The sequence below is a fragment of the Mirounga angustirostris genome, unplaced genomic scaffold (assembly GCF_029215605.1).
Source record: "Mirounga angustirostris isolate CCGP_5_RB_7025 unplaced genomic scaffold, mMirAng1.0.hap1 SCAF_9, whole genome shotgun sequence".
NCBI lineage: Eukaryota > Metazoa > Chordata > Mammalia > Carnivora > Phocidae > Mirounga > Mirounga angustirostris.
In genome coordinates this window covers 111,000,602-111,015,982 of record NW_026991717.1, presented here as the reverse complement: position 1 = coordinate 111,015,982, position 15,381 = coordinate 111,000,602, and the positions used below count along the sequence as shown (strand labels likewise).

The window sequence follows — 15,381 nt, the reverse complement described above, 5'->3', positions numbered from 1 at the left end:
AGAGAAAAAAATTGCAGTCCTAAAAATTTCTCAACTCCTAGGTCTATTGCTGAGTTTCCTGTTCATTAATCTAAGAAACCTACTAAAATTGTAAATATTTCACAAGCTTAGGATATTTTATTTTAAAAATCTGTTCCCTTCTATTTCCACAGCCTCAGCCAACATTATCTCACTTGGATTATTGAAATAGGTCTCTCTGCCAATAGTCCTGCCCCCCTCCAATTCATTCCCCCCCCCAGTAGTAAGAGAGATCTCTTGAAAACAAGTCTGATCAAGTCATCATATAATACATCAAAACTTCCTCTTTTCCAGGAAAAAAAGTCTCATCTTCTTAATATCGTATCTATGATTCTCATGTTTTCTAGTCCCCTTTTAACAATCATTACTCTCATCAGGCAATCCTCTTCCCATCCAACCCCATTGCTCTTTCTCAATCTCAATCTCTCTCTCTTTCTTCCTCCTCACCCTCTTTTCTCTCTCTCTCTCTCTCTCTCTCTCTCCATTCCAGCAAGACTATATCACTTTAAGTTTCTAAGACTTTCTTGCCCTCAGTCTCTGAAAATGTTTTTCCTTCTGTCTGGAATATTCTTTTTTTCTACCTTCCTCTCTCCACCCCTTATCTCAGTCTCAGTCATTTTCTCAGCCTCCCTTAATTCCCAAGGCTGGATGATAAATTGCTTATCTTTATTTTGAGGTTATATTATCAGATGCAAATTCAGAGTTGTTATGTTTTTCTGATGAACCAATCCATTTAAATATATGAAATTTCCCTCCTAATATCTTATAATCCTTTTAACCTCTCTGATATCAATACAGCCACACCAGCTATCTTGCATTGTAACTTTTTTTTTTTACTCTTTTACTTTCAATTTGCCGTGTCTTTCTATTTAAGGTGGATTTTTTATTACCATCAAACAATTTATTGTCTTTTTACAATCCAGATGACAATTTTTAATTGGAGGACTTAGTCCATTCACATTTAATATAATTTCTGCTATATTTGGGTTTAAAACTACCACCTACTATTTATTTTCTATTTGTCACTTCTGTTTTATTTCATTTTTTCTTCTTTTGTGCCTTCTTTTGAATTCATCAATATTTTTTGTTATTTTAATTTCTTTCTCTTCTATTAGCTTGTTAGTTACACGTTCTTTTACTATTATTTTAGTGGTTATTTCAGAGATTACAATATGCATTCTTGACTTACAATAGTCCACCATAATTTGATATTTTTATTACTTCCCAGACAATGCATGAAACTTAAAACATGTTAACTCCATTTATTCCTCTCTGCTTTTTGTGCTATAATGTATCATATATTCTATATACATTTTAGGTATGTGTGTGTATATGTGTGTATATATATATTTAACTGTTATATATATTTCTATATATACTATACAGACAATATACACCCTATATTTATAATTTAATATACAACATTTATATATAAACATATTTTAACCTCATAAGACATTATTATTTTATACAATCAACACTCATTACATTTAACCACATATTAACACTTTCTTTTGCTCTTTAATCCTTTCTGCATTTCCGTAGCTCCACAATCTTTCTTTCTTTTTTTTATTTAAATAATTTTAATTCAAAAGTTAAAAATATATTGTGGTAAAAACGCAGATAGAAAAGTATAAAATAAAGTTTTAAACTCATCCTTCCCATCACTGCTACACTTGTCTGTGCATTTACAAACATATTTTTTGAATGCACATGACAGAATACTTTACATACAGATTTGCAACTTGCTTTTCTATCCAAAGGAATATCTAGGACATCTCATGAGCTACCTCCTCTAATTTTAAGTGGCTACATTATATTCAAAATACAGTAACTTAACCCATTGGTAGGCTCTAATTACTTATGTTCTGTCTCTCTTTTTTTTTTGTTTAAACAGTCAATATCTTTTTATTTCCTACAATCTTCCTGATAAAAAATTCCCTGTGCTCAGTTTTTATTGGGCTGAAAATGTCTTTATCTTCATTTTTGAAGGAATTTTCTGCTGTATATACAGTTCTACACCAGCCGTTACTTTCTTTTAGCACTTTACAAATGCTATGCCATTGTTTTCTGTGTTCCATCGTATCTGTTTGGATCATTTGTTAGTTTAATTGTTGGTCCTTTGAAGGTAATGAATCCTTCTGGCAAGACTTACTCTTTGTCCTTGGTTTTCAGTAGTTTTGCTATGATTACCCAGGTATGTGTGTGTTTGTTTTTGTATTTATCCTGCTTGACATTAGCAGACTTCCTTGAATTTCTGGCTTGATGTCTTTCATTGGTTTTGGAAAACTCTGCCAATATTTCTTCAATATTGCTTCTGCTCACTCTCCTTTCCTTCTGGACTCCAACTACATGTACGTTAGACCTTTTACCACACCCCATATGTCTTTTATGCTCTTTTCCATATTTTCCATCCCTTTTCTAGAATTTTGAATATAATGAATAGACTCTAGCTTTCCAGTGAAATTCTTCATTTTGTCATTTCTTTTTTCTTAAAAATATTAATTACAGTTTTTAAAATTTCACATGGGACAAAATAAACATCAGTAACATTTTTAGTGCTGTCCTATCTTGTTTTTCTTTCTTTTTAGTGATTTTGTCCTATCTCTAGCATGTCTGGTGATTTTAAAAACTGAAGCCCAAACATTAAATGTGAAAAGAAGTAAAGAGGTTCTAGATGATGATATATTTTTCCAGAAAGGATTTAATTTCCATTGGCAGTTAGTTAAAGTAAACTAAAGATTGCCTGACCTAATCAGAGACTGAGATAATCTGATGCTCAATTTCAGTCTTTGTGAAGGCTGGTATATTTCCAGTTTGTCCTTATACCTAGCGCTTCCAGGGTTTAAACTGAGAGCCTGAGATATTTGCCAGTCAGCCCCTGCCCCCTCCACTACAGGCCCTGAACTCCTAAGACTGCCAAAAATTCTGTTTATTTTCTTAGGCTCTTAGCTACTCTGCGATGGTTGGCTTTTGGTCTCTTGTACCATTACACCTCCCCCTATTCTCCTGGCTTAGGAATTAGTAAATGCTACTTCTCTGTGGTTCACTTTTCTGAGATGTTGGTGCCTTGAATACTGGCTGTCTTGGTTGTTCTCTTCAGACACCTGCTTTTTCTTTTTTCTTCTTTAAAATATGAAAAAAAATTATACAGCTTTTATAGTTGTTCTTGGTGGGAGGGTTGGTCCAAATAAGCCACTGTATCACAGTAGAAGCAGAACTCTGAAGAGTTCTATGTGCCCTTATAATACTATGTCCTTCTGATATCACACACCTAGGTTCTATTGCAATTGTCTGATAACTGGTATGCATCCTTTATTGGACTACACAGTTTGTAAGAACAGGAACCTTGTATACATATGTGAAATCCTTAGTGAATAGCACATGCCATTCATTTATTCATTCATTTCTTAGTTCAATACTTACGAGTCTATCATATATCACAAATTCTATATGTGCTAGAGATTTAATGGTGAACAAGAATAGACATGGTCCCTGACACAAAAATGTTCTGTTGTATTTTACCAACGAAGACAGACTAAAATAAGTAAACCAAGAAATAAAATAATTATAAAGTGTGGTACATGATATGAAGGAAATAAGCAGGTGCTGGGATAGAGAATAATGGGCAGGGTGGAGAATAAGGAAAGGCCATTTTAAAAGAGGTGGTGAGGATGAGAAGAATTCAGCCATACGAAGCGTGAAGAGATGAGAATTCCAGGCAGAGGGACGTACATACCAAAGCTTCTAAAGCAGTAAAGCAGTACATACCAAAGCTTCTAAAGCAGTAAGAATGTGTCTAGAACTGAAAAGACAATGAAAGGTAGTGAATGAGTGGCAAGAGGCATAAGATGAGGTTGGAGAGGGCGCCTGGGTGGCTCAGTTGGTTAAGCGACTGCCTTCGGCTCAGGTCATGATTCTGGAGTCCCTGGATCGAGTTCCGCATCGGGCTTCCTGCTCGGCAGGGAGTCTGCTTCGTCCTCTGACCCTATCCCCTCTCAGGTGTTCTCTCTCTCTCAAATAAATAAATAAAATCTTTAAAAAAAAGATGAGGTTGGAGAGACAGGCGGAGGCCATACTTGCAGGGCCTTAAAGGTTATGACACAGAGTTTGGAAAGCAGATATGCTCATTACATATTTGCTAAATGAATGGAAGTATTTTATTTTTCTTGGGAAAAGAAAAAAAAAACCCCTCTCACTCTTTTTGAACATGAATATTCATGTTTCTTGTGACAGAGAGAAAGCCTGTACCAGACATAGCCATAAAGGCTGAGAATCACCACTGTTCTTAAACTTTGTTTACCTATAGAAGCAGCAAGGATCTCTGTCTGATATTCTGAAAGCTAGAGTCAGATTGGAAGAAGAAAAATGAATGGATGAAGAAGCAAGGTCTTTTCCTCAACTCAGGTAAGAACAAACAACATTAGATAAATTGTGAAAGACTTTAAAATGGGCAACAAAGATTATTGGGTGTCCAGTGTAGCACAACCTTCTGGCTTGTGTGTTTTATCATCTTTGAGCTATTTTATAAAAATTAAGGTATTAGAAATGGAATATTATTCAGTGATAAAAAAGAATGAAATCTTGCCATTTACAATGACATGGATGGAGCTAGAGAGTATAATGCCAAGCAAAATAAGTCAGTCAGAGAAAGACAAATACCATATGATTTCACTCATATTGGAATTTAAGAAATAAAACAAACAAGCAAAGGAAAAAAATGAGAGAGAGAAAGACAGAGAGAAATCAAAAAACAAACTCTTAACTATAGGGAACAAACTGATGGTTACCAGAGGGGAGGTGGGTGGGAGGATGTGTGAAATAGGGGATGGAGATTAAGGAGTGTGTTTGTGGTGATGAGCACTGGGTGATGTATGGAAGCGTTGAATCACTATATTGTACACCTGAAACTAATATAACACTATATGTTAACTAACTGGAATTAAACTAAAAACTTAAAAAAATTAAGCTATAGAAAACTGATGGTAAATAAGATTATTATTCAAAGAAATGCAAATTAACTCTGTCTATGGAGATATAATTGATTATTTGCCTGTGGGTATAAAGCAGTTTTGCATCTATTAGCAAATTTATCTCAGCATTCCTGATTATCTGTATGTGTGTGTTCTTTGAATTCTCCTTTGAACCAGTTGTAACATCTTACTGGTCCCTTCATTAACTCAAGAGTGAAATAAAATCTTGACCTGTGTTTATTTTATATGTATATGAAATTCATGATTTTATCTATAAAACATTACACTAATAATTCTGGAGGCTCCACTGAGATGCCCCATGGGTTTACCTGATGGAGCCAGGTAAACTTGATTGCTAGAAAAGTGCACTTTATAGGTGGCTTACACCTGACCATACTTTTCTTAGGTTCATGGAGTCAATGCCAAGCAGCAATAAAACTTGAACTCTGCTAACTTTTGGTTTCTCTAATTTTGTTCCCTTTATTGATTTTGATTCTATTTTGTTTCCGTGCATGGCCAATAAGGTATTCCCCCTTGTGGCCGCCATGATTGGGAATTTGGTTTTATAGGTTGATGATTCCTACAAGTGGATGATTGAAATTTATTCTCTGGTAAGAGAAGACAGAGAATCTGGCTTATTAGTCTTTCTCACTTATTTGTCTTACTGTCATTTTGAGCCTAAACCAATTAAGAACTTTGTGACCTCTAGAAAGGGAAACAGCTCTTTATTTGTGGACCAGTAAGTTTTTTTGTTTCTGTGTTTATTTGTGACCTGTGGTTGAAGTTGTTGAGATGAAGCTGTATTTTTTTTTTATGTGTCTGTGTATCTATGTATCTGTGATCCACGAAGACATCTCATTTTGTGAGTGTGAAATGTTTTCCTACTTCTGGAAAGTATTCATAAATCATATGCCTATGAGACCACCAAGCAGAGTGGGCCTTCCTCAGGGTGTGCTTTGGATTCAGGGTGCCTCCCTCCTACCATACTTCTCCTACCCCACTCCTCTTCATCTGAGTCTCCATGTGATGAAGGTGTTGGGAGGGGTGATCCAAGAGTCCCTAATCTCCAACTCTCCAGTTCAGAAGGATCTGGAGAGAAGCGCCCCCATTTTAGGGCCACAGTAAAGTTTGCTTTGCAAGGGGGAAGAAGAAAAATACATCAAAATAATTATATTGTCTCTTAAATTAAAGGTGCTCTGTTCTGATAGACTTAGAGAAATAAATAAGTGCTTTATAGAATCTTCCTTAAGTTACCAGATAATAAGGAAATTTAACTTATATTTTAAATGAGCTACATTAAAAGGTATTCTTGTAAGTTTAAGCATCAAAGATCACAAAGTTAAGATAAATCTTTGACAAATAACTTTAGTCATTATGAAAACCCAGCCATGTTCTTTTTCTTATTTATCAGTGTTAAGTATAATTAAGCAAATACTTTTTATTTTGCTTGGGTTTGTGTTTATTAAGTTTATATAGGTTTATTCATCAAATAAGCTAATGCTTTTCCTATATAATATTTTAAGAATGTGAAAAATGTAAAATTGGGTACAATATAACTGAATCATTATTCTGAAAAACTTTAAATTTCAATAGTAATTATGTTTGTAGTATGTCTGCTTGAAAATAATTTTCAGGATCTTTAAGTAACAAAATCTTATTGAACTGATATAAAATTAATTAATTAACAAATAATTATCAGACACCTAGATGATTTCTAAGTAAGACAGAATACTGGATCATTGATAACCGAGCATAGTTTTAAGTTAATATACAGATCTTCCTTGACTTATGGTGAAGCTACCACCTGACCCCACTGTGAATTGAAAATATCATAAGTTGAAAACATATTTAATAAACCTAACCCACCCAACATCATAGCTTAGCCTAGCTTACCTTAATCATGTTCAGAACACTTACATTACAGAACACTTTTGCAAAGCCTATTTTATAATAAAGTGCTGAATATCTGATGTAATTTGTTGAATACTATACTGTAAGTGGAAATCAAATCAGAATTATTGTATGATACAGAATGATTGTAAGTTTATCAATTGTTTACCCTTATGATTGTGGCTGACAGGGAGCTGCAGCTTGCTGTGACTGCCCCAAATCATGAGAGATTATTGCCCTGCATATTGCTAGCCTGGGAAAAGATCAAAATTCAAAATCTGAAGTATGGTTTCTACTAATGTGCATCACTTTTACACCATCGTAAAGTTGAAATCTGTTAAGTCGAACCATTGTAAGTTGGGGACCATTCATACTTTTATTTTAAAGCTAATATACTTTGCTTCTTATTTTTATATGCTAGAGAGAGGCTATATCTTTAGGTCATGTTAATTAATATGTTTGTTCATCTTTGCTACATTAAGAAAGTACAAAAGGGATGCATGTGGCTGTAGAAAGTTATATTCTGTGTGTTTATGAACTTTGCTAATCTGCTCAAATGTTTATATATGATTTCTCAATTATCTAGTTTTCCCTGTGGAATAAAAATTAGTTATTTTCTTAAACATTATAATGAAATATGGGTGTTACAATTATGCTAGGGACAATAATGACAGAGAAGTATAACTATGTGTGTTCTTTTATTTTTCAAGGAAAAAAAGTATTTTTTTTTAGGTTCAGTCCTCAAGATATTTGGTCTCAGGACACTTTACATGCTCTTAAATTAAAATATATATGGATCCCCAGAGCTTTTGTTTATGTGGGTTATGTCTAATAGATATTTACTGTATTAGAAACTAAAGCTAAAAAATTTTTAAAATTTGTTGTTTCATTTGGAAATAGCAATGACAAAGCCATTTCATGTTGATATAAGTAACTTTTTAATGCATTGTTTTCATAATTTTGAAACTTTCTTTAATGTTTGGCTTAATAGAAGTCAGTTGGATCCTCTTATTTGCTTCTGCACTGAGTCTGATGTGATACCATATAATATATAGCCACTGGAAAAACTCATGGTACATTCACGAGAGGAGAATACAAAAGTCAAATAAATAAAGTCTTAGTTTTATTATTATGAAAGTTGTTTTGACCTTGCAGACCCACTTAAAGTGTCTTAGGGACCCTCGTGGGTCTGGGGCCCACTCTTTGTTCTAAAGTAAAGTGGCGGTTTGTTTCAAAATATAAAATAACATAATAAAGGACAAAACTTTGAAAGAGATTTTTTATTTGCCTTGGTTTATAATACGTTTGTCTAAAATGAAGCTGAGAACTATATTAAAATTTTAGTAAGTTTACTCAGGTTTGATGAGCTTATTTCTTTAGTTTACTGATTAATGCTTTCCCCATGAAACTCAAGGTTATTTTTTGTGCAATCTCCTTTTTGTGCTTTATGTTTATTTTGCCTTTATTTAAAGAAAAAATAAAGAACAAAGTTTCCTCATTTACAAATGAGCTAAGATTATTTACAATTATGTTACTTTCTGTGCTTATCCCCAATTATTTTATTCTTGCTTTGAAAAATTAGGTAACCAGTACTGTTTCTCAGGTACCCATGATCCTATCTTAATCGAATACCCAGTTCTTTTTTGACAACTCTTTTGATTTTGCCTTCTAAAGATCAGACCTAAATTTAGTAAAAAGTAAAACTTTCAGAATATCTTTTACACCTAAAACTATGTTTGAAATTTCCTAGGTCTCTAGAAAATCACAGATTTTTTTTCTTTCATCTTATAAAAAGAGATGTTAGAAATAATTAGGTTTGTTTGATATGTTACCATTGTAAGAGTGTCATGTGAGGGGAGTTGCTGTCATATTTGAGAAGAGATGCTCAGTGTGCCCTGGGTTAGATCCATATATGTAAAATGTTAATATAAATATTTCAGAAATTTTGTTTTAGGGGACATGCCTGGAGATTTGACAATGCCTTTGCTGTCTGTAATATGTCTGCATCCTCAGGGGAAACACATCAAAACTTTTATGACATAGTTACATACTGTATCTGAATAGAGAATTTTACTTATCTTCTATTCTGATATTATTGGTTACAGTAATAAATTCAGTACAGCTATTAAGTATCTGTCATCTTTAGAAAGTTTCTGTTTTCCTCTAATGCTTGCCTGAGAGCTCTGCTAAAAGCTACAGTAAATAGTTTGTGCCTGCAACAAAGATTCAGAGCACTAGGGAAAAGGACTATCACAGGTACTTTGAACTATTGGCACTTCAGAGAACAGTCTCTTGGATATAGGCACCTGAGGTGACGTAGCTTAGATAACTTTTCTGTAGTACCAGTAGACCGTCAGGAATCCCAGGGCTCTTTAGAATAGAAGCAGATGGGTTCATGAAAGCAGACCGGTTACCCAAGATCTAGCAGAACAAGAATGACATACAGCTGAATGAAATAATAAGGGAAATTTTATTTGTATTTATTTGTTTGGAATATTGTTGATTAATTTTTAATATTCTATTGCTTTATGGCTCTAGATTTGCAAAACAAACTTAAAGAGGCCTATTGGTTAATTAACACTTTTGCTGTTAAATAATCAGGGCAAGCCTCTGAGAAAAGCCTTTTTTTTTTGTGATCAGTAATGATCTTTGTGATTATTTTGATCATATGAGGTAGGAGGTGGATACTATCAGGAAAAATTAAGAGACTTTCAAATAGGCAAAAAAAAAAAAAAAAATTACTGGGGGTCCAATCTAGTGTATCCTTCTTGGCAATCTGCACCTTTCATTGTCTTTGAGCTATTTTACAATTCTGTAGGTTATGGAAAATTTATAGTCATGCATATAATTCTTTAGTTTTCAGAGCAAAAAGCAGATACTGTTTACTTGAAACTGCCAGTGTTTCATAAAAAAAAAAAAACCACTTTGGGGCAGAGGTGGAGGTAGGAAAAGATTCTGAGGGAAGCAACTGTGGAAGGGCCATTTCTTCTTGGCTGAGAAGAGGACTGAGGTCTGTGGGTCCCATAAGCAGCAGGAGCCCCTTCTCCCTGCCCCAATACTCCCAGCTTCCCCATGACCCCAGTGCTGCTAGCAAGGCCTAAAGGAGCAAATACCTGAGATCACAGCACTACAGGGCCATTCTAGATGTATACAGTGGAGACTGGTGACCATCTTGCTAAATAATGCTTCTGGATCTTTCCTTGACCTCCCTATCTTTTCAGTGACTGGTCTTCAGGCTCAGCCCTTGGGCTGATGCAGATGTTCTGTCTCTTAGGCTTTTCTTTCTGCTATTGAAGTACAACTGAAATTCTTTTGGCAACTAGAATTTGCAGGTTGGCAGGAGTTTGCTGCATTTATGCTTTATCTCTTTCTTCCTGGTTCCTTTCATCTCATTCCCACTTAAGGAGGTAAGAACAACAATTATTAGCTCCCATGGAATACTATGGGATGCCTAGTTCCTAAAATTTCCTTCCTAGTAAATTAAAGGTTTAGTGTAAGTATCTTACCATACAGATAATAAAATAAATAAAACCAATATGCATTACTATATTGCCTCTCTTTATTTGTGAGCAAATTCCTAGGACAAATGAAATCTTTGTTAGCATTAATAAAGAAGGTTAAGGTTGAGAAGTGTTCTGTCCTTACATAGTTGAACAACAATTGCCAAGCCTATGTTTGTTAGAAGCTCGTTGCCATTTCAGAAGTACTGGAAAAGACAACCTTCAGGTTTGCAAAATAGGTATTGTCCATAATTAAGCTCATTAGCAACCAGTAGAAATTATACATGAAACACTCCCTGGAAACAACAAATTTAACATTCAAGTACTCTTAAGTTATTCAGAGCACCACAGGCAATTTGATGGAAATGAAAACAGACAGGTTGAAAATTATTTCTTATAATTCTACCATAATGCAGAACTCAGCTCTGGCCTTTGTGATCTCAGAAGAGGTCTGCAGCAGTTTGCTCCACCTGGGGCTAAGGACTTCTATGAGACTTTGAGGAAAGACTAATCCAGCAATCTGTCTGCTATAAGGAGAATACTACCCACACTTCAACACCTTCACTCCTGGATGTAATCTGAGATGGTAGTCTTGGACTGAGATTCTCTATTTTTCTTCTATGATTTTTGGCTGCTAAAGAGCTATGTTTAGACACTCTAAAACTAGTTGTGAATGAAAGGGAGGAATTCTCTGTTCACACCACTAAATTCTGCCGAACAGTCAGGTTATAAATTTAGGCAGTTGATAGCTAGATAGGGCAGAGACCAAGAACAATCATATATATAAGATCTAGCTAAAAATGCTGCTCTCAGAAAAAAATCTGAATTTTAGTAATAACTGCTATTATGACAATATTTTTATAAATTTTCAGTTTGGTCATTAATATGAAAGAAAGAAAAATTGGAAAGGGATTATAGGCTGGCAAAATATTTTGTGTTCTGAAACATTTTTGAGTCAAAACATCAGGTTGGTTATTTTTTTTTTTTAAAGATTTTATTTATTTATTTGACAGAGAGAGACACAGCGAGAGAGGGAACACAGCGGGGGAGTGGGAGAGGGGGAAGCAGGCTTCCTGCGGAGCAGGGAGCCCCATGTGGGGCTTGATCCCAGGACTCTGGGACCATGACCTGAGCCGAAGGCAGACGCTTAACAACTGAGCACCCAGGCGCCCATCAGGTTGGTTATTGTAGTAAAGTATATTTTGCTTTTATAATATTATTCAACGGACCCAATTATCATCATGAACCAACATATTTCATTAAGATATATAAAGTTAATGATACTGAGACACTGAAATTGTGATTTTTAAAGGACTAAGCATATACTTTATGCAAATAACTTAGTCTTATGAAATCCTATACATACTAACATATATGTTTGTATTTTATTTTCATCATTATTATGATTATGATCATTATTATTTGTCAAAAGGGGCAATGGAATACTTAATCCTATCTTTCCTCCCTGTGAGGAGCTAAGGGTTCTTTATCAGGTTTGGAATATGTGGCGGGGGAGGACAGGATCTTGGGTAAATATCATGTATAAAGGAAGTCCTAATGTTATAGTAAAGTTGAGTAAGCAAAGAAACAGAAATCTTCAAAGGAACATGAAAATCATTTTGCAAGTTGTAGGATTCTCCAAGCTTTTCCTGAGGTAAGCCCTCTGATCTACCCATACTGCATTCCTTTTAGAACGCCCAGAAATTTCTGAAGCCCTATGGATTTTCAAATTTGTGCAGATAACAGATAACTACCAGACTAAAGTTAATCAAGGACATTACCTTAGATAAATTTTCATGAACCCCACTTTTTCATACCTTTTCCCCCATGGACACGCCCCCTGATGTAATGATGACATCAGCACGACTGATACCCTCATTCAAGGCATTGAGTAAGTCATCTGGGCTGGAAAAAAAATAAAGACAAATAAATTAACCACAAGAAAAGATTTTAGATATTTAAATGCCAACTTAACACTAAACCACTTTATTCACTGAGTAGGCATTAATATGGGTATAGCACTATATTCTGTATGAAGTGGGAATCAAAAAGGTCTCTGCCCAATGGAAGCGTAACTCTTATTGCGGAGAAAGAACCTTGTAAGTGTGGAAGTAGTGGCTACTGATACTTTCACAGGGCTTTTTGCTCTAACAAGGCAGCATAATGAGGGAGACATTGAGGTGCTGGTAGGCTGTCTAACCATCCCAGTTTGCTTAGGCTAATCCCAGACTTAGTACTGAAAGTCACATGTCCTAGGAAATCCCAGGCAAACTGGGATGGTTGGTGACCCTAGGTGTTGGGAGAGGTCACACAAGACTCTTTATAAAGGGAATATGACTTAAGTTAGTTAAGCCTTGAGAAATGGGCCAGATTTTCACAGGTGGAACAAATGAGAAAGGGCCTTATAAACAAGAGGATCAGCCTGTGATGCATTCTCAGTGGAGATTAATATGGGGAAAAAGAACTATCTAGAGTGAAGGACTTGAATGACTGGAATAGAACATGATTTTGGAAGGCTCTCAAGCTCAAGAATTGTGACTTCATCTAGCAAGACAAGGGTGGTGGTGGGGGTTCCCTAGAAATATAAAGAGGCAATAGGTGTTTATTAGGAAAAAACAAGGAAAGCAGAGACTATGAAATATTCTGAGAGGGTAAAAGGACAGGATGAATATTAGGGATTAAAACTAAACAGATTCCTGATAGTCAACTGAAAAGACCAGTTTACAGGCCCTTTGATTGCACAAGTCAAAGGTCTCAGAAGAAGAGATGGAGCAATATCAAAAGTCTATCTTCTGGATGTTAGAAGGGTTATAAAGGCATAACTTGAGATTGATAAATTGAGAAAAAAACCAAAGTGCCAGGTATGGGGGCTTATAGGGGGAGAGGAAGGTAAGGGTTAGCTAAAAAGAACTATCCAGTTACTACTTGAATTCCATACAAAGGTACTGGTAACACACACTGCACTTGCATTCCCCTTCAAATGACAGAGTACAGAAAGGGAGCCTTTTGAGGAATATCTGTCTAGCTTAGACCCTTGTTTTCTGAGAACTTCTTACCCTGTGGGGAAGGGAGGTAGTTCTCTTTTTTCCCCATGGACATCTAACAAGGGAGCAATCCTAGCTTGCTTTTCCAGTTCTTGAGTTTAGTCCCTCTTGACAACTATTTTGCTCTTGGGTTCCTTGAGATAACCCTACATCTTCCCGTAAACCCCTCCTTTGCTTAAGTTAGCCTCAATGTTTTTTTGTTAACTTGAAATCAAATGATGTCTCAATGAGATAGCATACATTCCTCCAAATCACTCTTGATAGTGAAGTTTTTTTCATGTCCCTTTACCTTAAGGTACTATTTGATGGGGGAGAGAGGGAGAAAGGAGGAGGAAAAGTGGGTGGAGGAGAAGATTTATAAGTAGGACATCATTTCCCTTTTTATCTACGGGTGACAGAGGTAAGGAGAGGAACTTGAGATTCACCTGAGAGGCTACCCTCAACTCTCTAAGGCTCTAGAAGAGATAAGCTAGTTGGGAGGTGGCATAGCACAGAGATCAAGAATCTAAACTCTGAAGTCAGACTGCCTGAGTTTAAATCCTGGTGCTACTATTTGCTAGATGTAGAATTTTGGACAAGTTGCTTAACTTCTCTTTGCCTCAGATTTCCATCTATAAAGTAGAGATAATATAGGGTTGTTATGAGGATTAAGTGACATAATACATATAAAACAGTTTATGGAATAGTACACAGTACAAACTAAGTTTTAAAGAAAGGTTAGTTGCTATTATTGTTGTACTACTGACAGAAGCTTATCATATAAACACACCTAACATCCTGGCAAAGTTCAACTTTAGCATGCTTGATAGTTCTTATTTAGGAGAATATTTATGACTAACACAGAAGAAAATCATAGATTGGGCCTTAGATACATTCAGAACTACATGTGAAAAGCCCAAATGGCTCTCTAGCAAGCTAGGCCTGGTTCCAGCCTAAATAGTTTCATTTACTGGTTGGTTCTCTTACTGGATCTGGATAAAATTCTCCTCTCCAAGCACTGGCCTGTCTATGAGTATATTGGGGGTTGTTTGGTTCTGAGGAGAAAGCTCCCAAGGAGAAGACACAAATATAGAAGTTTGAAAAATGGCTCACACGGGCTTCAATCTATAAACATAGGGACTCTTTAAAATCATCTACTGAATTGCTTATGCAGCCAAAAAGGTACCCAGGTATTTGATAAAGATAGGATCTATGTTAAAACATAAAAAAAAAAACCCTTAAAAAAATCCCTTTCAAAGTTAAACTGGATAGGCAAACATCTTAGAAGAATTATATTCAATAATGGGTGTATTTAAAGTAGTTTTGAATTAAGTATTTTGTACAGATTTTTCATCAGTCTTTTTCCTTTTACATTAGTGAAAAAGATAGCAACTTATTCTACTGTATTGAAATACTATAAGATAAGCACATGATGGGTTCCTGATCACTGCATGCCCAGAGCTCCAGGCCCTTCCCTTGTTGAATATTATTATCATCAGGCTGAGCCAAATGGCTGGTCAATGGAGTAAATGGAAAAACACAAACACAGGATAATGTGGAATGTGGTTCAGGTGAATGGACAATGAATATTATTAACAAAATATAATTTTGTGTTAGTACAAAGAGACATCAGCTAATTTCACCAGTTTTACAATATGTAATTTATAACATGTCAACTTCAGAGGATTATGGTAAAGTCCCTGGAAACAAAGCAGCAGTAACATACACATCTTCATGGTATTAATCTTTGTAGGTGGATAAAAGGTCCTGGGACACGCTAGCTGATGATGCAAATAAACATACATTTCAGTGATTTTTTTTTTCTTACTTGTTTTTATATTATCTGGGGAAGATTTTTTTTCCTATTTTATAAAACTGCAGAGTCATCAGCTCTCCGTATGAACTTTTCTAACTTGCAGAAATAAACTAAAAGGGATTTTATGCCTTTTAGTATTCAAAGAACATTTTCAGTGTTGC

General features: G+C 35.2%; 1 protein-coding gene across 14 annotated transcripts in view; it reads right to left on the bottom strand.

Annotated features, from left to right (window-relative positions):
• Positions 1-15,381, bottom strand: part of GPHN (gephyrin) — a 624,049-nt gene that overhangs the window by 25,980 nt on the left and 582,688 nt on the right. For all 14 annotated transcript variants that reach the window (XM_064571194.1, XM_064571187.1, XM_064571189.1 and 11 more), the window contains one exon: positions 12,199-12,286. In XM_064571194.1, coding sequence (XP_064427264.1) covers positions 12,199-12,286 — 88 coding nt within the window. The remainder of the gene's footprint in view (positions 1-12,198; positions 12,287-15,381) is intronic.